Source organism: Danio rerio, chromosome 11 (assembly GCF_049306965.1).
Source record: "Danio rerio strain Tuebingen ecotype United States chromosome 11, GRCz12tu, whole genome shotgun sequence".
Taxonomy (NCBI): Eukaryota; Metazoa; Chordata; class Actinopteri; order Cypriniformes; family Danionidae; genus Danio; species Danio rerio.
The window spans coordinates 9,513,224-9,540,918 of record NC_133186.1 but is presented as its reverse complement, the minus strand read 5'-3'; the positions used below and the strand labels follow the sequence as shown (position 1 = coordinate 9,540,918).

The following is a 27,695-nucleotide window of genomic DNA, read 5'->3' as shown; positions in this document are numbered from 1 at the left end:
ACTGCTTTTATTCTAGCTGAAAAAAACAAAAACAAATAAGACTTTCTCCAGAATAAAAAAATATTATCAGACATACAGTGAAAATTCCCTTGCTCTATTAAACATAATTTGGGAAATATTTAAAATAGAAAAAAATTAAAAGGGGGGCTAATAATTCTGACTTTAACTGTATATATAAATGTACTTTTTAAAAGTTTTAACAAAATCAACTCCTAGATCATACAGTAGTTGAGGAAAAACACCAAGTACTCTGTATTATTTTGTGTTATTTTCTATTTTGCAACAATACAAAAAAAAAGGGCTTTCATTTTCTCCATCCTGGACAAGTCAAGCTGGTGTGATAGATGTTGTGGTTTGGTTGATTTGGCAGAGCAGTTTGCAGCTCTTGTGAGAAGAGTTGCCCAGTGCTCCCAGCTGTTACACCAAACACACTCACACGCAGAATCCTTAATTACCAGTGCTATTGCGATTTTTGTCCACCCACACCAGAACCAGATTGAACTAGTAACCTCAAAAGACTTGGACTTGCTGACACTGATATTTAGATTGTACATTTGATTGATAATTAGATTCTTTTTTATTTCTTTTTAAGAGGAACAAATTACAAACCAAAATCAGAAAAAGTTGGGGCAGGATGAAAAAAAAAAAAATAAATAAAGTAGTCATTTCTAAGTTAACTTTTACTTATTTTATTGCAGACAATACATTCATTCATTCATTTTCGGCTTAGTCCCTTTATTGATCTGGGGTCACCACAGCGGAATGAACCGCCAACTTATCCAGCATGTTTTTTACACAGCGGATGCCCTTCCAGCTGCAACCCATCTCTGGGAAACATCCACACACACTCATTCACATGCACACTCATACACAACGGACAATTTAGCCTACCAAGTTCACCTGTACCGCATGTCTTTGGACTGTGGGGGAAACCGGAGCACCCGGAGGAAACCCATGCGAACCCAGGAAGAACATGCAAACTCCACACAGAAACGCCAACTGACCCAGCCGAGGCTCGAACCAGAGACCTTCTTGCTGTGAGGAGACAGCACTACCTACTGCACAACTGCGTCGCCTGAAAATGTTCATATATATTATTATCATATTAATGTATATTATGTTATGTTATATTATATTTTATCACATTACAATTATATATTACGTTATAATATATGTTATATGCTATGTTATTATGTTATAGCCAGGCTTTTTGCCAGTCTATTATGTCATTGAAGGATGCCCAGTAAAATTTTTCCTTAGGAACATTATACTTTTTATTTTGAAAAATTTGTCGTATATATTTATTATTATTTTTTTTTTTTTTGTCAAATAGACTAATTCCATTTAAGATCAGCTCTGGTTCTTTAATAACAGAAAGAGCCACAGTCTTTTTCCCTGAACCCCAGTACGTTTGCGTCATCAAGCCAATAATATCCAGCTGCAGGCCCGCAGAACCCCACGTGGGGAACCTACACGTTGTAGGCTCACACAATCTAGAACACACGATTTAGGCAAACCATATATGGTAACTAAACCTTTAGCATTATCGCCACCTATTGAATTTCACAAATATGGTTTCCCATTTCAGTCATTATTATTATTATATCGTAACGATCATTTTAACATCTCTGCAGTTTCTGAACTCAAATTATGTAAATAAAAATAATTGGTTAAATACACTTCTGACTTTATTCATGTGTCCACATAAACAAAGAAAACAGACCATCTAATTGTTGGATTAAGTGTAATAAACTAATTCACGATCTTAGTATAATCATACTTGGTTTAAAACACTTTGTTGTAAAATATAAAAAGCAAACAATAATATGTCACTTTTAAAATGAACTAGTTAATCATTTAAACTATATATATATATATATATATATATATATATATATATATATATATATATATATATATATATATATATATATATATATAAACTGATTATCTTAACTGATTATAATTATAAGTTTATATCTTTTACTAAACTGTCACAGCTGTATATATATATATATATATATATATATATAGCGCCAAGACGTCTGCACATCGCGGTCATTCTGCTTTTACTTTACTTTTTTTTTTGATTTTGGACATAAAGAAATTAAGATTTCTTTTGGAAGAGACAAGCTAGCACAGCGGTTCCCAGCAGGGGTGTCCCTGCCCACAAGGGGGCCTCAGCGAGCTTTGTGGGCGACCTTGTCATATTAAAAAAAAAAAATCTTAGCAGTGGACCTTGAGTGGATCAGAGTAGAATGATTATGTTGCCTTAGTAGTTCATTTTATCCTATAAATTAGCTCAGTGATCCTCAACCCCGGGCCGCAGACCGGTACCGGTCTCTGGATCAATTGGTACCAAGCTGCACAAGAAATAATGAATTATTTCCTTTTTCTTTATTATTTGAGTATGAACGATCTTTTATTTTGGAAAGTCTTTTATTTTGAAAAAAGACTATTCCCTTGCTAACTAGCAGCAAAATGCGTAGGAAACAGACGTCTTTGGAAAGTTTCTTTGCTAAGGAGGCCCAGTGAACCACCTATGAACTGCTAAAGAATAGATTCTCTACCCATTTGTCAAAAAATCAGGTGAATGTACCATGTCTGTGCAAGAAGATCAACTGATGGAGTTCGCAATGACGGCCTTTTGGGGCCGTTCGCATATCGCGTATTTCTAAAGTTTGCACAAGTTCGTTGTGGCATAACGCGTTAATGCCAGTGAATCCCGCGAGCACCGCGAGTCACGTGACGAGACTCGCTTCAGCTTGTATGGAATATTCACATATCGGTAAGACAAATTTTCTCAGACAATCACAGAACACTCAAACAAAGCAGTGCTTTGCCATTTTCTCCATAAATTAAACTTGTATCAGAGTGACAGCAATATTTTGTCAGCTTGTCATCCTCTGAGAAAACGGTTGATGGTCGCCTAGCAACCACCTACCAGACACTGAAACATCATGCGGTAAAATAGGCCTTTTTCACACTTCCTGGTTCCGGTAAGCGAAGCAGTGTACCACAACATCCGGTTTCAATGCGACGTAGCAAGAAAGAATGGCAGGGTCATCTCATCGCTGTGATTGCTGCGTTCCCAGCTGCTCCAACTCAAAAACGACACTCTTACTTTAATGACCACGATCTCCCGAAAGACGAACAACAGGGAAAATCATGGATGACAATATTAAAAGGGGGTTGAATGCCGTTTCAAGTTATATGCGGGAGTACATTCTTATGCTGTATGCACTTCAAGCGGAGATTAGTATGTTTCATTAAAAACTGATGGTCTATGGTTTATTTTGATGAGTAATTATAATATAGACAAAACTCCAGTTAAGCTATCTGCCTTCCACAAACAAGTGCTCATCATGGTCATTAATCTATAAGCATGATTTATCCCTACATTGTTGTTATTTTGGAATAGACAGTTCATACAAATGCAAATCTCTTTTTTTTAATTGGTTTGACAGCAAAATTATTTGTTTAGTGAGTTATATAATAAAGATGGTAAACTTTTCTTACAATGAACTCCTTTATTACAAAATCTCAATAACCCAGCAAGTTTTCAACTGTTATTGGTTCAATGCAGAGATGTTATTCATTCATGTTATTTAGAGGTATTAATAAGACCATCCTTCTGATGCATCGTCTTTTGATATTACTAAATCTTATGTCGGCAAATTTTGTTTTACTAAATACCAAGAGTAATGATAGAGCTATTCATACTCTTTTCCAAAAATAAATCATTACTGTACCTTATATTCAATTTTATTATATGTCTTTATTAAAGTGTGAATTGAAGAAAAGTGTGGCTGTTACCACAGAAATATCATGTTAGAAATAGAATTAAAGAAATGTCCTATAAACTCATCCACAGGTTTTATCCAGCAAAACATTGTTTGCAAAAATTTAAAAGTGGGATTTATGTAAATTGTATTTTTGTAACGAATATGAGGAGACAGTTTTACACTTATTTTGGCATTGTACATAGTCAGCTTATGGGGTGAGCTGCAAAATGTATTAACGATTCTTTTGTGTTCAAAACCTCTTTCATTATGGATATATGTACATTTGGGCTTTACTTGATTATCCTAATCTAGAGGAAAATAGTTTTATTTATTTAATTTGCTTATGTTGTTAACAAAATTGTACATTCAAAATGTAAATTTACTAATATGAAACCAGATTTTAAGGTATTGATGACTGAAATATGCTTGTATAATACCAGTATCAACTCGACCCACTTTAAAATGTGTGAACTCTACCATGTATTTTATTATAACATATGTTTTATTACATTTTGTATATTTGTATTTTATTTATAATTACCCCCTGGTATGTACATTTTTGTATTGTAAAATGTTATTTGCTGTTCTTTAAATAAATAATAAAAATGAATATTTTCCACGAGTAAGAGCTAACGTGTTTCCAGACTTGAGAAAACCTCACGAGCATTAAACAACCTGTAATGTATTAACCGATAGCAACTCGCCATTCACTATATCTGACTCTGAATAAAAAGGAAGGAAGGGGTTAGCACAGTTTACAGACGGGACTACTGACATAAAACTCATCCTGCTGGATGTTAAATAGCCAGGTTAATTTAGTTTACGAATGGCTTGAATGAGCAGATTTTATGCTGTTGGCTGTGCACTTTACTGGAACCTGACGTTGCAAACGCTGTGTAAGACACGTTTTCTGCACAAACTCTGCAAATCGGTATCATCTTTTAAATGCTGTTTTATTAAGGCAGTTTTACACATTCACCGAACAACATCTTCCTGTCCAAATTATGGCAAAGTTGACCGTGAGAAAGTCATCCGCTGTCCCGAGGCTGTCATGTCTCTGCGACTCCTAGCGAACCCGGAAATATCGATACACTGCTTCGAAGGGCGCTTCCGGTGTTCAATTCCGCTGTGAAAAAGGTCTATTGTCAAGCGTTGACCAGTCCGTGGTGATAAAAGGTTGAGGATCACTGCCCATAGCTGACCAAAAATGGACACCTTTGTAATCCGACCGTCCTCCACAAAAAGACAAGAGTTTCACTGATTCGCCTCGCAGCAATCCTCACACTAATTGGTAGAGCATAACCAATAACATGCAAGTATTACATTGCAATAGCCTGTATTATTTTCCTCTTTTACACCTGTGTGAATACTGTAAAGGCTTAACTAGGTTAATTAGGTTAACTAGGCAAGTTATGGGCAAGTTTTTGAAGACAATCCGAAAAAATATAGCTTAAAGAGGCTAATAATTTTTATAAAAATAATAATTTTAAAAAAATTGAAAACTGCTTTCATTCTAGCCGAAATAAAACAAATACAACTTTCTCCAGAAGAAAACATTTTATCAGACATACTGTAAAAATTCCCTTGCTCTGTTAAACATAATTTGAAAATATGTAAATATATATATATATATATATATATATATATATATATATATATATATATATATATATATATATATATATATATATATATATAAAGGGGGGCTAATAATTCTGACTTCAGCTGCATATGTCGAATGTTTTACTTCTAAAAATCTTCAGCCTTACATTTCATGTAAAAGAAGTATTTAACATTTTAAAATTAAAATACTTAAGGTAACACTTTATTTTGATAAATAATTTATTTTTGATGACTTTGCAAGTACATGTCAACTTACACTAACCCTAACCCCAACCTGACAGTCTATTTATAATATACTGAAAATCTTTTGGCATGTAGATTAGGCATGGGCCGGTATAAGATTCTGACGTTATGATAACCTTGGATAAAAATATAACGGTGTCATGGTATTGTGATTTCTGCTGTAAAATATATTATTTTTTAATGTCTGGATAAAACACAACAATATTTGTCCCCCTTTGAAAACAACATATTTTAGTTTTTGGATACTGTTGTCCTAAAACCCCCCAAAAATGTAAATAAAAAAATCTTACACATACCTTAGGAACGGTATTACAGAAAATTGTGTTGGATTTAAAACCTTGACTTTTCCAAACCAAAGTATACCATGAAAACGGTTATCGTCCCATGCCTTATGTAGATGCAATGTAACTTAAATTCAACAGACCAAAGTGTGACCTTACTTATTTATAATATTGTTTTTGCAATAATATTTCACAATTTTACTGATGCTTAATTACAGCTTTAAAAATAAAATGTGCCTATGTGGTTTATTTTGTAATTAGAGTTTGCTTTTTTTTTCTCTCTTCAGCTGTCTCTGTTGGTAGAGCTGGGGTTTGCTGGCTGTCTTCTTTATGTGGATCCTTGTGATGGCTCATTTGGGTATAAGACCTTTGGGGTGACACTGAACCCAGGTGGGAACCCGTCTTTTCCAAAAGACCCCAGAGTTGGTAAGTTCTGACTCAGAACCTGCAACTTTCATTAGCAGTGTATACTTTCATCAAAAATTGTTTTTCGATCGGGGATGTCCAGACTCGGTCCTGGAGGGTCGGTGTCCTGCAAAGTTTAGTTCTAACCCCAATCAGACACACCTGGGCTAGCTAATCAAGCTCTTACCAGGCTTTCTAGAAACATCTTTGGAGGTGTGTTGAAGCAAGTTGGAGATAAAATCTGGACCAAGTTTAGACACCCCTGATTTAGATCATTCAGACAGTGACCGTAGAGTATAAATAATGCTAAATTCGACAAGTGGAGAGAAAGTATTGAATTCCTTCACTTGACAGTTTAAACATTAAAGTTTTTTTTTTTTCAGAGTGGCTTTGGAGAAATTCATAAATTATAAAAAATAAAATAAAAATTCTTAGTTTTTGTTTTCCTTCAATATAATAAATTAATTAAAGTTTTTAGTTGGGACAGTTTTACTTTAAAGGCAAATACTTATAATTATGCAGATTATTTCCACAACAAGAAATAAATCAAATCAAAAAACAGTCAGTGAAAAAAAAGATAATTACAGCTTTTGGATGTCTATGATGGCTTTATATTTTACTACCTTTTCACTAATTAAAATGTTCCATTACAATCTGTACTTTTTAGAAAATTGCATTACTGACTTTTTATCTAGACAAACTCAAACTTCTCTGAAGCCTACAATAATGATAATAATAATAATAATAATAATAAAGTGACACAATCCTTTTGCAGTGCAAAATACACAAATTTACATTTATTAATTCATTACGTTTTATTTACCTCAAAAACCATGGATCTTTTTTAATTAACAAATGAAGATGTGTGAAGCAAAGACAAGCACATTTAACAAACACTTAACAAGTGTTTACATCTTAACCCTTTAAAGTCGTTTAAGATTGTGTATGATCAAAATAAGCAACTATTCATTCATTCATTCATTTTCTTTTTGGCTTAGTCCCTTTAATAATCCAGGGTTGCCACAGCGGAATGAACCGCCAACTTATCCAGCATGTTTTTTTTCGCAGTGGATGCCCTACCAGCCGCAACCCATCTCTGGCAAAATAAACAATTATATTTAACAATATATCTTTAACAATAGAATTAGAAGAATAATGCTATATATTTATCAAAAATTATGTACTTTATTTGATCAATCAATTAAAGCTTTGTAGTCTTACTGAATGGCATGTCCTGCCCAGCATAGAATTACAGAGCTTTCATTAAATACCCAAGCATATTGAAGTCTAAAAACAGATTATTGGGATAATTAGAGCAATACATTATATTTATATGCATTCGACTTTTGTGTAATAGTCTTGTATACTATCCAAAACTTACCAAACTTCTAGATATGTAAAACTGTGCTGCTTTATGTCATGTATCCTTCCGTTAACCTCCTATGGCTTGAGTGGCCTCATACGTGGACAGCACATTTTAGCTCATAAGTGGCTAAATGGGAAAAAAAAAAAGTTTTTACTCTCTAAAAGTCAAAGCAAGTTAAAAAAAAAAAATCTCTGTTATATTTGTATTAAAAGCAGGAAAAAGTGTTTTATGCAAATTTGGACCACAAGTCCACATATGTGGACATCGTTTTTCTCTAAAAGTACATAATATCAAAAGATGAAACTTAGGTTTTATTCTAATTAGGTTCCAATAAGCCCAGATAGCAAAGATAAATAAAAATGCTTTTGGAGGGTAAATCAGATGGGCGACAAGTTTGATGTTGCAAGTAGCCTAAAATAAATAATAATCTGAGCATACAGTATATATTTGTATATGTTTTATCATATCCAATAAATTATTTGCATCTGTTGCATTTGTTAGACCTTTAGTGATTGATACAATGCACAAGGTTAGTTCAAACTAGGGATGCAACAATACAGTTAGCCTATGGTTCAATACATACCTCGGTTTTTTAACACGGTTTTTGGTTCAGTTTGGTTCTTATGGCTTGACACGTTTTTTTTTTAATAATTCTATAGGCAATAGGAACAGTAAGAGATTATGGAGAAAAAATAAAAACGATTTATTGCAATACTCATTTTGTTTTACTTAAAAGCCAAGAAAAGTGCACTAGTGTATTGTGTGTATATATATATATATATATATATATATATATATATATATATATATATATATATATATATATATATATATAAAATAACACTGAAATCTCACAGCTGCTGAAAGCCCATGTACAAACTGGGGAACAAATACATTTCTACATTTTGAAAATAAACATACATGTGAGATTAATAAAGATGAATTGGCCATTTCAAATAAACATATTTGAACTTAAGTAAACATAAATAAACCATCTTAATTATCTCGGTGCTGAAAAAAATGCAAGACTGTAGGATCGACAGCTTTATGACAAAAGCCCATATCTCAAATCACCAAAAGCGGCTGCAGATCTTTAGCAATAAACACCCTCACTGCCTTTATTATTTTTTTTGTGTCTGTCGGAACCTGTTGGGTATGTTTCCTGGAAGGATTCAGCAAGGGATTGTTGCTATTTGGAGAACTTTATTACCTTCTCTGCTATCCTGCTTTCAGACAGTGCTGGATGATGGCGCTGCAGATGTGCAGTCATGGTTATACGTTTAAAACTAAAACCGCCTTTTCTCTTATTGGCATTATGCTTACTGGCTAAACCGAAATGTCCTCAAACCGCATATTTGACGGCGGCGCTTCCTTGTATTGTTGCCTCACTTTGCCGGCGCTTCCTTGTACTGTTGCCTCAGCCTCACTTCATCGCCGCTTGCCATGTTAAAGTGTGGAATGATGGTTAAGTGCCCCCTATCTTTAGAGCATAATGATTTGATATTTACTCGCGGGGAGAAGTTTCCTCATCTCAGCTCATAGATGTAGAGGCACACACAGTCAATTCGAAGATATAAAACGCACATAAATTATTTAAATGCAAAACCGAGAAAACCGCACAAACGCGTATTGAACAGTGGATGTCGTACCGAAGGGTTCAATATTATATTGAGAATCGTGGCATCCCTAGTTCAAACACACTGACAGGTTAAGCACTGTGTCTTAAAGCTGCATTTATACTTTCACCAGGCTCTGCAAATATTTTTTTTTCTGTTTTTCATTTGACTGACCTAGCATATTCTCTGGTGCACACTACTGGTGGATTCCACTGTGTGTGATGTAGAGAGAGCAGATAAATAAAAAGTGCAATGTAAAGACAGAATATACATGCCATCATGTAAATGAAATAACTTAAAGCTATTTTGTGTGTTTAATAAAATAGCAATGTACAGAGCTTTTACCAACCCCTTTGTTGTCCTAAAGGTCTTTATGCACCAGGGGTTACCAGTCTCGTTCCTGGAGTTCCGGTGCCCTGCAGGGTTTAGCTCCAACTTGCCTTAACCCACCTGCCTGGGTGTTTCAAGTATACCTAGTAAGATTAGCTTGTCCAGGTGTGTTTGATTAGGGTTGGAGCTAAAATCTGCAGGACACCGGCCCTCCTGGAACAAGTTTGGTGATCATTGGTATACATCATATGCGTCAAAAATAACTCTCCTTTACTAAACCTTTAATATAATGAAGCAAGGACAACCGTTAATGCATACCCTACATGTGTACAACCTTCTTAAAAATATGAAAAAAGACAATTGGGTTCTGCTGTGGGGTGATGGGGTTGCCATCTAATATATTTGTAATGCGAAACACTGCTTTTATTATATGATGCTAAATATTTAGCTTTAGTGTTTGCATGCAAACATGCAGCTGTCCATGGTGATGAAAATCAACAATGGCCGTGCTGCTGTCTGTGATTGTAGCATCATGCAAGTATGGGCTGTCCATGGTTCTGAATTTCAGCTACAATGTCTGCATGTAAAACATGCTGCTGTCTGCCTTGCTAAAATCAAACGTCCTGTTTTTTTAAAGGTGATGAAAGAGTTTTGAAAATTGGTACAAATGTGAAATAAAGCTGCAGAAAAGGAAAAGTGGAGACAAAAAACAGTCACAGCTTCAGCCAGTTTTATTTAGCTCTCATTCACTTCAGACATCAAAGCTTGTCCCGGATGCATGCTGCAGTTCGCCATCACACACAACAAAATTAATTTTACATGGTTTCATAAGCTCAACTTACATTACACCAATGCCTACATTTCTCAATCACTTTATGATTTAATGCACATTCAGACAGCCATTTGATTTTGTACTCTGCTTTGAAAATATATACAGTATGAATGAGCTGTTGCATCTTTAATAACTTGAGACTTCAATCGGTTATATCAAGGAGCTGTAAATGAAGTACATAAATTGTATTTGTTTTTGAAGATGTCTGTGCATTTGAACAAGTTTAGGTGGCCTAATATTAAATGGTTTATTTAAGCTTGCTTTTTTAACTGCATACAGTATATTTTCAAAGGTTTTAATTTGTTTTATTGATTCTTTTTTTTTGTGTCCGTATATTGTGATATACACCCAAAAATGTATTTATGCTTTTAAAATGCATTGTGGGATCTTGATCTTTCTTCCAACAATTTTTTACATTGAAAAGCTGGACAGCACATTTTAGCTCTTAAGTGGCTATTTAAAATACTTTGAATGTTTTATATTTTGTTACAGACAAACAGTGTCATCCTGCAACTGTTTTGCAGCATATGAAATGTCTTAAACCCAATTTTTAACTGTCCAAAATGCTGTTCAAAAAACGTTTTTTACTCTCTGAAAGTCAAACCAAGTTCAAAAAAATAAATAATAATAATTCTATGTTAAATATGCATTAAAATAGTCAGGAAAAAGTGTTATATGTAAATTTGGACCATGAGTCCACATATATGGACCTAATTTTTTTCTAAAAGTACATCGTATCAAAAGATGATAATTCGATTTTTTATTCTTATTAGGTTCCAATAAGCCCAATTAGCAAAGAGAAATACAAAATGCATGAAAAAAAAAAAAAAAAAACGCTTTGGGCATCATGCCGCATTGCGCCGCAGCCCCAATCCACCTATATATACACATACATACATATATACATACATATATACATACACTCACTGGCCACTTTATTAGATACACTTGTCCAACTGCTCTTTAGCAAATTTCAGCGAATCACATGGCAGCAATTCAATGCATTTAGGCATGTAGACATGGTACAAACCGAAGGATCAGATTGGGGAAAAAAGGTGGTTTAAGTGATTTTGAATGTGGCATGGTTGTTGGTGGCAGACTGGCTGGTCTGTGTATTTCAGAAACTGTTGATCAACTGGGGTTTTCATTCACAACCATCTCTAGGATTTACAGAGAGTGGTCAGAAAAAGAGAAAATATCTAGTAAGCAGCAGTTCGTTGGTTGCCAGAGCTCAGAGGAAAATAGCCAGACTGGTTCGAGCTGATAGAACACGAACTCAAATAACCTTTTTTTTTTTTTTTTTTTTTTTTTACAACCGAAGTACGCAGAAGAGAATCTCTGCACGCACAACACGTTGAACCTTGAGGCAGATGGGCTACAACAGCAGAAGACCATTTTGTGATGGCTACTTCCAACAGGATAATGGTTTATTGAACATGACAGTTAGTTCACTGTACTCAAATGGCCTCCACAGTCACCAGATCTCAATCCAATAGACTTTTGGGATGTGGTCGCATCATGGATGTGTAGCAAACAGATCTGCAGGAACTGCATGATGCTATAATGTTAATATGAACCAAAGTCTCTGAGGATTTTTCCAGTACCTTGTTGAACCCATGCCAGGAAGGATTAAGGTAGTTCTGAAGGCAAGAGGGGGCAAAAGGTAGTGAGTTTTTGTGGATTTTTTTTTTATTTATTTATTTGTTTTTTACATGTATTTTTGCGCATGTGGGTGTTTCCATATTGCAAGTGTAAATCCTACAATGTGTGCTCTCCATGGTGCTGAAATCAACTGTGTTTGAGTGTAGGGTTGCTTGTGCTTGCTGTCCATGGTCCTGAAACCAAAACTACATGTATTTAAGTGTGCTACCCATGACAGAAGACCTCAGTGGAGCCCTGGCTGACCCTGAATCTCTACAGCACAGGATCACTGGGACGTGTCATTACTAGAGTGATAGCATGGGCTTACAGCAGGCCGCAGAGTCAGGGCACGACGGGGCCTGCAAACAGATGTCTTAGCAGATGTTTTGTGCCTGTTCTTTTTTCAGCAAAGCCCTTTTTTAGAGCCCTCAGCAGGGTGCAAGTGTCTGTTGAAGTTGCTGAAAGCTCTGTGGTTGTCTATAAGAGCATAAATTATTCAGCTGGACTTTTGTCCTTGTGATTGTGTTGTTTGGCAATGAGAAAATATATGTGATGTGCTCTGCCAATACACAATAGCAGAAGTCAGACTCTCGTTGTTTTATGCTGTCTGTGTGAGCCATAATAGTTTGCCAAATATTGTTGCTATTGGACTTTTGTGTTTCTCTCTGTGTGCTTGTTAGATTACATGATTAGCAGATATATGACATTGAATGAAAAAAAAAAAATAGCAATTGACTAGAGATACATATTGGTGTTTGCTGATCAAATATTTGATGAGCCATTATTCCATTGTGAAAATTAATGATAATTTACACTATTAATAAATTCGGGGAAAAAAAAAAAAAAAAAAAAAAAAATATATATATATATATATATATATATATATATATATATATATATATATATATATATATATATATATATATATATATATATATATATATATATATATATATATATGTAGTCCATAAATATTTGGACATCAACACAATTCTAACATTTTTGGCTCTGTACACCAACACAATCAATTTCAACAATCAAACAAACAAGATGTGCTGTAACTGCTGACTGTCAGCTTTAATTAGATTTGATTTTAATTTTATTTACATCCAAATCAGTTGAACGATGTAAGAACAGTTTGCGTATGTGCCTCCTACTTGTTAAGGGTCCAAAAGTAATTAGACAGAATAATAATCATGAATCAAACTTTCACTTGTTAATACTTTCTTGCAGATCCTTTGCTGTCAAATACAAATACTCTGCCAGGTCTCTACAGCAGCGGGTCTCAAACCAAGTACCACTTCAGAAAAAAGTTGTCTCTCCAAGTACCACCATAATGACCAGTATTAAAATACAGTAGCGTAACTGTACAGCTCTGCACAGTTCAAGAACCAGGCAGACTAATTCCTATTATTAAAAATATTTATTATTGTCAGCCACTTTAAACATTATAAATAGTTTGAACATAAGCACTGTTCTATGCCTACAGGTAAAATAAATAAATAAATAAATAAACAAAATGAAACCTTAATGTTTCAATTAAAATGTGCTTTTAAAAGTTAAATTAAAATGGTAGACTACTGTTCTTAAAAAATAAAAATAAATAAATAAATAAACAAATAAATAAATAAATAAATAAAACTCCTGCACTTAAATGTAAAGTATTAACATATAGTAGCCTATTCATCAAAACCTGGAAATGTTGCCTGGACCTCATAAATATTGTCATCATATTCATATATAAATCATTTTTGATAAATCTTATCAAAAGATTACACCTCCACGTACCACTAGAAGGAAGCCCACGTACCACTAGTGGTACACGTACCACAGTTTGAGAACCACTACTCTGCAGCAATTGTCTACAGTTCCTACTTGTTCTTGGGGCATTTTCCCTTCAGTTTTTGTCTTCAACAAGCTCAATCGGATTCAGGTCAGGTGATTGACTTGGCCATTGCATAACATTCCAAAAGCTTTATCTTCAAAACGCTTTGGGTCAATCTCTATCTGCACTGTGAAGCACCATCCACTGAGTTCTGAAGTATTTGGCTCAATATGAACAAAAAAATATTGTCTGAAACACTTCAGAATTTATCCTGCTGCTTTTGTCAGCAATCACATCATCAATATAAACAACAGATGCTTTCCCTCACCATGAAACTACTACCACCTTGCTTCACTGTTTAGGATCATGAGCAGATCCTTTCCTTCTCCATACTCATCTCTTCCCATCACTCTGGTACAAGTTGATCTTGATCCCATCTGTCCATAGGATGTTGTTCCAGAACTTAGGAGGCTTTTTTAGAACTCTAATCCGGTCTTATTGTTTTTGAGGCTCACCAGTTTACATCTTGTAATGAACCCTCTGTATTCACTCTGGTGTAGTCTTCTCTTGAATGTTTGAATTTTGACACACATACACCTACCTTCTGGAGAGTGTTCTTGATCTTGCCAGCTGTTGTGAAGGGTGTTTTCTTCTTTGGTCGTCCACCACAGTTGTTTTCGTGGTCTTCTGTGTCTTTTGGTGTTGCTAAGCTCACTGGTGCGTTATTTCTTTTTAAGAATGATCCAAACAGTTGTTTTGTCCATGTTTTTTTTTTCAGCCTAATGATGGCTTGCTTCACTGATAGTGACAGCTCTTTAGATCTTATCTTGAGAGTTACAAGTCTTAAAGTAATCTTAAAGTAACAGATTCCAACTGCAAACCGCACACTTGAAATGAACTCTGCACCTTTTATCTGCTTATTGTAATTGAAATACTGAGAGAACAACACATACTTGGCCATAGAACAGCTTAGAAGCCAATTGTCCTGTAACTTTTGGAAGCACATATGCAAACTGTTGTAATTCCTACACTGTTCGTTTCTCGGTTGATTCATTTCAAATCGGTTGTGTTGGTGTATAGAGCCAAAGATTTTAGAATTGTGTCAATTTCCAAATATTTATAGACCTAAATGTATACATTTAAATCTATCCATCAACACTACCAACCACCTACCAATTCATCCATTTATCCATCTATCATTTTGTTTGTCTGCCAGTCTGCCTAGCTTATTTTCTCTCAAAGAACGTTTTGTTTTTAGAACTTTTCTTTGTTTATGCTTAATTATAATCTGTATATTAACATCTGTGTTGTTTGCATTTTAATTTGAAATCTCTTTGTTGTACTGGCACACTACCTACTGAGACAGACAAAGTTAAATCAAAGCAGGGGCCTTTGATAACATGTTCTTGCTTAGTCCCCTGCTAGATAAAATTGTTGTTGCCCCGTTGAGATGAATATTTACTGTGGAAAGAATCAAACGCATCTACAAAATTAGCAAAGCCAGATATTTTCAATGATAAACATTTGATTAAAAGCGTTTCTGTCTGACATGTCCCATTTATTTATTTGTTTATTTGTATTCATAAACAATGTCAAGAACTCTCACATAGGATTCCTTATACAGTATCCTACTTTTTGCACCTGAGCTTCTGAACTTGATGAATTGTAGTGACGGCCTTGGTCACAACATACCTTCTGACATGCGACAATCGTGAAGGACAGAAAACTGTATGCACCTGCCCTTAGACGTCAAGATTCATTCAGGATCTTTTTTTGTTTATGACTTGTGAATACAACAAAACAAATAACGTAATGCCTTTAAGGTTTACACGGAACATTTGAGTGTAATACCAAAGAGGAGGCCAACAGCATTGATTCAGTCAGAGGAAATGCTTTTGTGTAGCTAAATTATGGCCTCTGGAGAACAAGTGTTGTGTGGTTTTATTGAGCCATGGCTCTGTCTTATTTATTTAGTTTATTTTGGATAAATTCTCTCCTGGTTAGAAAATGAGTCAATAATATGCTGGAGGACATATAGGTGCACTGGTGTATAAAAGCATTACTTTCTTTATTAGCCTTCTATCCGACTGGCATGTTATTTTTATTTTATTTTTATTTTATTTTATTTTATTTTATTTTATTTTATTTTATTATTATTTTAATTTTATTTTATTTTATTTTGTTTTATTTTATTGACTTATCTAAAGCAAGAGATTTGTAAGAAACTAATAATATGTTTTTACATGTTAATTTCAAGATGCTGACAGGTGGTTTTATTCACATGGAACGAATTGTGTCCCCTGGGTTATTTAGAAACCTTGTTGAAGTGAAAAGAAGCCTTTGAATAGAAATGTAGTCATTTGCATATTTATTTAAATACACCACAGCTATGGGACCCATGTAGGAATCTTTAATGAACAAATGCTTACCGCTGCTGTCAGGAAGAGAAATGTCCTCTGTGCAATGTCACTCAAAACTATCACAATGTGTCCTGTCTCTCCCCTCTTTTGTGTCATTCCTGTCTTACTTCATGGAATTGTGTTTTGGTGGAGGGTGTTTGGTTGCCAGCAGCTGAAGAGGTCACATGGGATCTAGTACAGCAGTGGGCACCAACATATCGATTGGGATTGATCCCAAAAATAAATGCATCATGATTAATGTACCTCTTTGTTTTTCTCTTAATCCAACTGCTGTTTTTATATTCATTATGGTTAAATGTTGATATTCCACCCCTATGAGGTAGATACAGGCTAATGATTTTTTACAAAAAGTACTATGTGAAAGTAATATTATGTTATTGTATATTTTGTAAATAATAATCAATCAAGGTATAAAATCACAAAAAAGGTATCACAAGGTATCACAAAAAATGACTGCTATGTCGATGCTTTTTATGTTGCCAGGCAACCACTGAATCAGCTGTTTTTTGCAAGGCACAGTAGGGTCGGGTGCATTACCACATAAGCCGCCTTTCCACTGCACACGACAAACATCAAGCGACAGATCGGAAGTCATTCATTTCCAATGGAGAGCAGTCTGGGAGCTGCGTTGAGTTCCAATCATCTCCGTATGCGGAAAATTCACATTTGAATTGAGCTGCGGATCCGTTGAAATATTTGAACTCCGGCGACTAGACCGTATGCAACCTGCCGACCAGATATGATGTATTCCAGTGTTATCCAAGCAGGTCTGTGCGCGCGAGATGAGAAATAGGAGTTTATTTGGTTATTTTTTGAATTATAAAAAGTCTATATTAAAGAAAAACTTTTCTGTTCATAAATGTAAGTAAGAAAGTAATAAAAATATATATATTTAATGTTGTCTCCACATTCCCTCCAATATTTTAGCGGTCTATGAGTTTCTAGTATTCATTCATCCATTAAACTATGTGAACGCACAGAGAATAAAGGCTATTGCTTTTGCAGTCCTTTATTTCGGACACCGTTGAGAATCACCTTCTCCCCCGTGGTGCACGACAACACTGAAAATACTGTGCGGCTGCCACAAGGGAGCATATTCTGACAGTCGTGTCCAAATGTCGTGTGCAGTGGAAAGGCGGCTTTAGAGTTGTGTCACAGAAAGTAAACAGCAAGCAGTATTGACTATTGCACAGTCCTTGTACTCCTGCGCAAATCTTCTCATGTGCTTTGCCATTCTGGGCCAACAGAAGTAGTCTCTGAGCAGTGAGAGGGTTTTTTGGCCCCAGGATGACCAGTGCCCAGTGAGGAGTGAGACGTGTGAATCAGTGGGGTGTGTTGATTGAGTGGAACAAACTGGAGACCAGGGAGACAGCCTGGTGTGATAACATGTGGCTCTTACATTGAAGCTGGAAGAGTCTCTTTACTAGATTCAGTGGGATTAATAATTAACTTGGATTGGATAATGGGTTCGAGATTCTAGGGATCATCATCAGAACTATGGAGACTAGAAAGGGAAAGATAGGAGATGGAAAAAAATGAAGAAAAAGAGCCTATCTGACTTGCCAGGGATTGGGATAGCAGGCATCTCTGAGATATTGAAGATGTCAGTATGATCTGTAAAAACAGTAATCGTATGCCTGGACTCCTCCAGCCAGTGCCTCCATTCCTCTAGGGCACAGGTATCAAATTCAGTTCCTGGAGATTCACAGCTCTGTACAGTTTAGTTCTAACCCTAATTAAACACACTTGATCAAACTAATTTAGTGCTTTAGGCTTGTTTGAAACATAAGGGTAGAAGCGTTGAAGCAGGGCTGGAACTAAACTCTGCAGGGCTGCGGCTCTCCAGGAATTGACACCCCTGCTCTAGGGCAAGCAGTGATTTCCGACATCATAGTTCTCGTCCATTGGGCTGAACTTATGGGAATGGAAAGCACATGAATGGAGTCGAGGTGGTACCCCATGCCGCTGGGAAAGGATGGCCCCCACTCCAGCGGTGGTAGCATCAACCTCTATGGTAAATGGTAATTTGGGGTCTATGTGGACAAGAAGGGGGGCTTATATAAGAGCGGCCTTCAACAATTGGAAAGCGTGTGTGTGTGTGTGTGTGTGTGTGTGTGTGTGTGTGTGTGTGTGTGTGTGTGTGTGTGTGTGTGTGTGTGTGTGTGTGTGTGTGTGTTTGTAAGTGTGTGTGTGTGTGTGTGTGTGTGTGTGTGTGTGTGTGTGTGTGTGTGTGTGTGTGTGTGTGTGTGTGTGTGTGTGTGTGTGTGTGTGTGTGTGTGTGTGTGTGTGTGAGTGAGTGAATGTGTGTGTGTGTGTGTGTGTGTGTGTGTGTGTGTGTGTGTGTGTGTGTGTGTGTGTGTGTGTGTGTGTGTGTGTTTATGTCTCCCAAAGATGGGTTGTGGCTGGAATGGCATCGACTGCGTAAAAACTTGCTGGTTAAGTTTTGCGGTTCATTCCGCTGTAGTGACCCCGGATTAATAAAGGGACTAAGCCGACAAGAAATTGAATGAATGAATAATTATAAGAATTTACATTATAAAGATTGTATTGAGATTTTAGAAATAATCTTGGAATACCTGTCACATTTAAGTCATTACCTCTAGGAATCAGGAGAGCAATGTTTTTTTTTTTTGTTTTTTTTTTTTTATGATTCAATTTTTATTTTCTTTTTCTTCAATAATTTCACAATACAATCAGTTTACACATTTTACCTCCTTTTAACATCCCTCCCCTCCCCTACAGCGGCAGTGCTGTCATTGAGTATTGCTATTATAGACCCAGTAAACACAACTACTTATTATTAAACTCCATGGGAACAGTAACAATACAATAAAACGTAAAGAATTAATAATAATAAAAAATAATAAATAAATAAATAAATACATACATACATACATACATGCATACATGCATACATGCATGCATACATGCATACATACATACATACATACATACATACATACATGCATACATTTTTGGTTTGCGTCTCACCACAATGACCTTATTCCTTCTCCAAAAATGCCAAGTAATTTCCTCATCTTCTCTGATACTAGACATATAGAATACTAGATAAATTGGATGCTTCAACGATTGGAAAGATTGGATATCCAACGATTGGATAGTCTAGAATACTAGACTATATGTCTAGTATTCTATATTCTATATGTCATTTTTTCATATGCTGCCACCTTCCCCAGTTCTGTAACCCATTCTTGAAATGATGGTGGACCTACTGAACGCCATCCCCTCATAATAATTAGTTTACCAGTCATAATACTTATTTGAATCCATTCACACATCTTCACACCCAGTCCTAATACAAACGGGTCTCCTAATATATATGTTAGGACAAAACGAAAAGCAGCATCCAGAAACATCCTGAACCAAGAAAGCAATTTATTTTTATTTTTTTCACGTTGACCTTCTTAAATGTTTTTCTATCAGATGGTTATGTTTTTGTTGACAGAAAGTTTATAGGCAACAGTGGCATGCAATTTCATTGGCAATGGAAAATAGTGAATGTATGCCAAAATGCATGTGGTTAATTTGACTGTTATGGTCATTAAAAAAACTCAGAACTCTTTTGCATTTTGTAACTTTTATACAATAACAATTATCAAACACAATTTGCACACAATTAGGATAGTTAAATAGGTTTTGTTTTAATGAAGTTATTAAATGAACATTTGAAAAAATGACTGATTTGTAGTTCTATTGTTCAACATCCATTGTTTTTTTTTCAGCTTGCACCTTTAACTTCACTTCTTTAATCCTTAACTTCTACCACTTTGATCATTTGCATCCATTTGAATTGCATCCACACATAGTAGCTACTTTTACCATCCATCTAAAGACAGGAAGCATCACAACAGAATAAGAAAGCTCTGCTAGTATGATTACATTTGAAGAACTTTTTTGTATCATAATTATACTTCAAGTGGTGGTTCGTTTACTTGATGAGCAGCTTGATTACTTGGGCTCGAGGCGCTTTTTAAGGTACCGTTCATTAAAGGAATGCTTTACTGCAGTGACGCCCTTTCCTGCATCCTGGAGCTGATCCTCATGTGTTCGCTTTTCTTTCTCCTCTTAAACCAATGAGCATTTGGAATGCACTCAGGCTGAAAATTGCCTTTTCTACCATCGCTATCATTTGATTGGTATTCCAGCTAATAGACATGCAAATAAAACAGAGAGTGCATTGCACTCCAGACAGAAATGTGGCACTTGGTCAATAACATTATGGAAATGTTGCTTCTACTTCTTCAGCTCTTTGTCTGAGAGCGATAGCACCATTGCCAAAGTGCACAAGGGCCTTAAGTCGAGGAAATTACTCTGCCGTCTACATTGTCTCAATAGCAGCACTTCTGTCCATTTGGCATGATTAATATGTCTGTCTAATGTTGAACCGTGCGTTCCTTATCATTGTCGATTTAATGCATTTTTTAGTCTTTTTATTATATATTTATCTCTGTTGAGGTTTGAAAGTGTTGAAAATTTCAATATATCATGAAGAAAGTGGTTCTTTCCAGCTTTTTTTTCGTACAGTCGGTTTCATTCAGTACTGTGCAAAAGTTTTACTTATACATTTGTTGTTTTAGTGAAAGAACATAAGGGTTGTTTATGTGACATTGCATTTTTACTGTCACAGATGAAAATAATGGAAGTTGGAAGTGGTGTTAGTGAGGGCAGCAGGGGGTGCTTAACCTGCAGTCTGTGTGTGTCATGATACAGCAGTAAAGTGAAGGGGACACTATACTGTCAGTGAGTGCCATCTTTCGGATGAGATTTTAAACCAAGGTTCTGACTCTCTGCGGTCATTAAAAATCCCATGGCACTTCTCGTAAAAAGGGGTAGGTGTAACCCCAAATTCCCTCCATCGGCCCTTACCCATCATGGCCTCCCAATCATCCCCATCCACCAAAATGGCTGTCCACCTATATGCCTATATATAAAAAAAAATGGAACTTACCTAATAATTACTGTCTCACTTATAAAGTGACATATAAACTAATTCATTTAATTTATCCAGTGAAACAAGTTGACAATATGTTTTTTTTAGAGACATGGAATCTGAGTGCATTTTTTGTAAACATTTACAAAATGTTTATATTTTTTATTTTAACTTTTTTGGAAATATATTTTTGATAAACAGCAATAATAATAATAAAACTTTGGAGCTATTTTTTAAAATTAATTTAATGATAAATGATAAACCTACCATTTATTTGTTTAAAATTTATCTTAAGCATTTTATCAAAACCCTAAAAGACATTATTATTATTATTATTATTATTATTATTATTATTATTATTATTATTATTATTTTTATTATTATTATGATAAGGATGTATGCAATTTTGGAATCATTTTCTAATGCAAATTTCTTTTAATTTGTATATACCCTGTAATTTTGTTTTGTTTAGTTTTTTTTTCTATTGATTTGTTGTAAGTATTTTATTCCTCAGTTTTTGTATGGTATTGTTCTTGTTATGCAATAATAATGATAATAAAAAAAAAGATTATGTATCTGTGACAAGAGTGTAAATGGCCTGAGCATACTCCTGACCTCACAATAATTACAAAGTCTCAAAGACAGGAGAAATAGCTTTATGACATGTCCAGACTGTGACCAAAATAAGAATAAACAAGACATAAACAAAGATGCAGCGTTCTGACAGAAAATGGTTAAACAATTCCATGAACCTCTTGTTAAAAACTGTCTCAAAAATGTTCTATGGTGAGTAGGGATGCAACGATTAACCGACTTTACTATTAATTGCGGTTTAATTCAACATGGTTAATTAATCGTAAAGGCTTCTCAACACCATGTTTCTGTATGGAAAAAAACTGCTGCAACTTAAAGTTATGCCAGCCGTGCGCTAGATTAAAGTTCCGAGCTTGTACACAATACGCACGCACATTAGATTAAAGGCTGATTTTAACTATGGCTGAGGAGATTTTTAACTAAGGGCCATTCACATATCCCATCTTTTATCCGCACAAGTTCGTTATTTCCAATGGAGGCAAGTGGTTTGCGTGTATATTAGTGCCTTTCAGACAGAGGTTCAGCAGTCTTTGACTACATTTGTTCTGTTTTAAAGCAAAATACTTAACTAATATGATGCCTGAATTTACAGTAAATAAAAAAAAAAACTAGTTATTTATTTTTTCTTATTTTCAAGTATTTTTAAGTTTTTATGAGATTTTCATAACTAGTAGTATTTTGAAATGAAAGAACACATAATCATTGTGATAATCGTGATACCGTGATTATTTCTCAGACTATAGTCGTACAACCAAAATCTCTAATCGTTGCATCCCTAATGGCGAGACTGTCTCAAGCACAGTTTTAAAAATGACAGTTCTTATATATATATATATATATAAAAAATAATAAACTGTAAAATCATAAAACATAACTTCAGAATCATTTTACAACTAGCTGTTTTAAAACAGTAAATAACATAATAATTTTTATTAATATATTTCTAAAAACTTGGTGAAAATTGGTGGGTTATGATTGGTCAGGGGTGGGGAAAGAGCCTATAATTTAAAACATGGTAGTCATGTCTGGAAAATAGTTGGATGAGTTTTCTACTGAAATAAAAGACATTTGGGAACATAAGAATGACATTTTGAAGGTTTTTGTGTTTTGAAGGAGGATGGCCATGCGCTTTTTTCAGAAGGTCACTCTGCCCCCTGCCTGGCCTGGCTAGGACTGTCTTATCTCCTCTGCTGAATGTGGGAGGTCGGCTTAGTACGTTCTGTTGTTCGAACCCCCTACTGCCAGAAATGTGGCCCCTGTCAGATGGCTGTAGGTTTGACCTTATTGGTCTTAAAAAGGAACATGATGAAATATAAAAAGCTGCATTTAACACAGGAAGCATGGAGGTTTTTATATAAAGCAGATCCTCTAGTGCTTTGTTGTGCTGTGGGGATGCATGAGGAGCTATCAGTAATTCCAGAGTGTTACAAGTTTTGTGTGGACTCTGAGACAATCATTTTTACCAGCTCAAAAACGCACTTAAGCACATTTGTACTCATACACGTTAGTTGTACATTGAACTTAAAACCCCAGAAATGCTCACATTTTCTGAATCATATTTAAGCTTTCTATGAAATTGCTTTATTGTATTTATTTTACTTTTTAAAATTTTAACAACAACAGCAATAATAATAATAATAATAACCATAATAATAATAATAATAATAATAATACTTATTATTATTATTATTATTATTATTATTATTATTATTATTACTATTATTATTGAGAACATAAATGTTTGTTGACAACAAGAATAATGATAGAAAGCAAATATAATTAAACATAAATTGCATTTAATATTTGTGAGCATGTATCATCAGGTTCACTGGGTCTTAATATAAATTAGTTTTTACCAAACACAAAGGGTAATTTTATTATTAATGTGACTCTTTCACATGTGCTATTGTCAAACATTTCAGGGCTTTATCAGCATTCACTTTTGTAATTTGTAAAAGTAATTAAACAGAAGTGTTTGTGACTTTGTTATGAACATTTCTGTCTGTCCAGCAATAATGCAGATAGCAGCCATTCAAGCCCCACCAATTACTTTTTCTTTGTTTTCACGGTTACAAATAATTTATCATAATTACATAATATGCATAACTGCATAAATGAGTTGACAGTTTATTGATACTGTTTAATAGCAAAATATATTGGCATCCGTTACACAAGCATGTCTGTATTGTATGTTTGATTGTTTTTCAATCTGACATATAAAATATATCGTCACGTCAATAAATGTAAAATATGACAACAGACATTCAAATCTTAATTCTGATATCTAAATAAAAGCTTTGAATGTCTGCTGTCATATTTTATAAAGTCATCACCCTAAAATAATGAGAAGGGTATGACTGCAGAATGGGTGCAGATCCAAGCTGAGCTGCACGCAATGTTTTTAAAAATCCCATGAAGTAGATTGATTTGTGATTGATTCATTTAGTGTTTGACGTAAACTTAATCTGTCCCACTAAACACAGGGTGGGACACAGTAGCATTTAGTGTTTAGCCAAAAGTGTCTGTTTTTACTCTCTGCAGGGAGGGCGAGATCAAGCACATCAAGTGAGAAGTGTCTTGAAGGAGGCAGGGCATGTCAGATACCAGAGAGCATGTGATTGGTTAAAAAATTTAGATATCGGATCGATAATGATAATCTTTAAAATAGCATTTATCGGCCAGTAACGATATGGCTGCCGATATATCGAGCATCCCTAATTTATATAGGTTAGTAACTGTAGTATAAATCGCATTTAGTATTTATACTAACAGTAGGTCTCTTATCAATATATTGCATTCATTCATTTGATAGAACACTATCTGTTATTCATAAAGGAGGTGATTTACACTCATCAAGTAATTGCTTCATACCATTTTTATTTTAACATTTTTCGGGTGTTTTAAAAACACAAACGTTTCAGCACAATGCCTTCCTCAGTGTGTGATACGGTCCTATCACTACACCCTTTTATCCCATAGTCATTTACACTGCGTCATTAATTAGACGGCCACTCTCATTTCATTAATTATTCATGATTAACCACTCAAGGAATATTTGCCTTCATATTCCAAACATTTTTCCTTCCAAAAATCATATCACTTATTATCATTTGCCAGGTGTACATCAATACATTGAAAATCCGACAGATAACATACAAAAATACGTTTGACGGTCACTCGATGATTAAAGACAATCTTACCTTACCTCAACACACACATAACTAACCACACAAGAAATTACACTCACCTTCAAAAATATTATTTCACAGGAAAATAGCATATTTACATCAATACAATGAAATCCCTGTAATAATTACATTTGCTCAGCGTTCTACACCAATATAACTGTAATAAATTACATTTGCATGCTTTGTTTATTCTCCACAAATAAACAGGTAGCGCATCATAATAATAATGTATATTAGAATGCTCGCATATCTACACTATTATTACTTTAGTAAATTAGCTCAAGGTTATTCTTCCCGCGCCTTTCCCGCCGTTATAATGTTGCGAGTTATGATTCAGATTTCAAGGGTAGTGTACCTTCTGGAACATTATATAGCAGAATCGCTGAGCGGGAGGAAGATTCAGTTGAACAGGGCTTCAAATGAATCGATTCTTTTGATCCGAACAAACGAATCGTTCAGCGATGCTATCAACATAAAATTTGAGCAGGGTAGCAAGATCAAAGTTCAAGACATTAGATTCCTTAATATACACAGGCACCTTTCTTTATACAAAAGTAGACTTTATTGACTAATCTAACAGAAACTAACACCTAACACAAACACACATTCATACAAGCATAGGGGAGAGTAACAAATGTGAAGAGGTTAAGAAGATGTACTGATGGGAAAACCTCGTTTGTAAGAACAAACCAAGCAACCAAACGTAATCAAATTTAATATAACCCTTCTATTGTCTCTTTAGGGTTAATTTAGTTCACACCAGTTTAGATGTTGGGAGAAAGGTGATACTTGCGGTCTGTTCGTGATGTCCGAGCTCCTGGAATATTACATTTATGGGTTTTTGTCCGAGGCAGAATAATTTGCATCGGCAAATTTTATGTAAATCGGGACAAAAATGTTAAAGTCTCTTGAAACATTAATATGTTGCACTATTAAAATAAAATGTCAACGATCAATTTGTACAGCGAGTAAGCTTTTCGAAAAGTCCAAACTTGAACAGTATAAGAGGTTGTTTAGCCTAGGAACAGTTAAAACATTATATGCAGGGGTATTAAAACCAAAAATATTAATACAAGAGAAAGGGAAACTTTGCAAAACACATGATTAAACATAAAGAAAGTAAAGTTTATATGAAAACGTCAGTGTTAAACAAGCAGTTTAAAGAGTCCTTTCTAAGTCATTCCTGTGCTTAGTGCCGCATGGCACATTCCTTTGGGTCGTAAATACCTTGGAATCAGGTTTAGAGCCTTCTCTGGGCAAAGTTGGCTGGTTGTGGAATAAAATGCAAAATGTTTATTTATCTGGTCGGCCATATTCGTTACATCCCTACCGTTCAAAACATAAAGAAATACTTTTGTTATGTTGTTTCAATCATCTAAACGGCTACTTGATGCTTGCCAACATTCTCTTTTTTATTTCAGTATATCATAATCAACCACACGAGAAATACCTTTACCTTCAAAAACAGTATTTTACAGGAAAATGTCATATCAATTATCATCATTCCCATATTCATGTCTACGTCAATACAGTGAAATTTAGACAGTTCAAAAACATAAAAAATACATTTTTATTTCATTATTTGTGTCACTACAGCTTTAAAATCCATAATTCCTGATATTATAGATATATAGATAATATTATATTATACCTCCTCTATATGACTCAAACACTTCTTCAATTCTTATGCATTCTAGTTGTTAAACGTCATGTTCAAAAGTGTCTTGCTAACAGCCGAGGTTATGTCTTGTCGTCGTATGGTTGATTTATGTTCGCTAATTAACACAATCTGTTACCTTAATACTAATAAGTCTTTACTAATGAGTTTGTACAATAACAATCTTTTAAAATTGCACATTGTAACTTTAAAAATACAATCACTTTTAACTAATGATAATACATTTAAATCAATATAAAATGAGTTACATATTCATAGAAAGTGTTAAACAATTTTTTTTTTTTACATATTCTTTGCTATTTTACAGTAAATATGCAAAAAAAAATCTTTTCTTTTTATTATTTTTTTCTTTTCAGTGCATTGCAAAGTCGGTCCAGTATCACAGAAAACCCCAGTCCCAAAGTTATTTGCTTTTGTCCAGCTGTCGAAGTGCCTCTCCGTCCTGAATCTCTGACCCTATAGCCGTATATCCTGAGAGACATGGCCACAGTTTAGCCTCTGCAAACAGGGAATAATTTTACCAGACAAGAATTTACAGTTGTGCCTTTCCGCAAACCCTATGGCTCTGAATCCATTCCTCTCCTCGTGCTGAGTGTTTGGGGATGATGGCTTTAGCCAGAAGCAGAATTTACACATTTCTCCACCTCACAAGTGGGCTGTAATGAAGAAGGCAGTGTTTTTTTTCCCCTTTGAGCACAAAATGTGTGTGTGTGCGTGTGTGTGTGTTTGAAGAGAGTGTATTTGCACATAATGGTTTGAAAGGTGTGGATGGTTGGAAGCTTCTGCTCTCATGCCCTAAGGTGTAAAACACTTTCAGTTCACACTGCAACTGTTTATTTGGCCTCTTAGGAACAGCTACTTTTAGTAACATTATCGACATTACAGACTATATCTATGATCATTTTTCAAGATTTTAT

General features: G+C 34.8%; 1 protein-coding gene across 9 annotated transcripts in view; it reads left to right on the top strand.

Annotated features, from left to right (window-relative positions):
- Positions 1–27,695, top strand: part of naaladl2 (N-acetylated alpha-linked acidic dipeptidase like 2) — a 635,527-nt gene that overhangs the window by 355,929 nt on the left and 251,903 nt on the right. For 6 of the 9 annotated variants that reach the window (XM_073916359.1, XM_073916358.1, XM_073916357.1 and 3 more), the window contains one exon: positions 6,220–6,358. In XM_073916359.1, the coding sequence (XP_073772460.1) occupies positions 6,220–6,358 (139 nt within the window). Of the gene's footprint in view, positions 1–2,465; positions 2,789–2,919; positions 2,966–4,922; positions 5,098–6,219; positions 6,359–27,695 lie in introns of those variants that run through there. The other 3 variants (XM_073916364.1, XM_073916363.1, XM_073916362.1) reach the window with 3 other exon arrangements.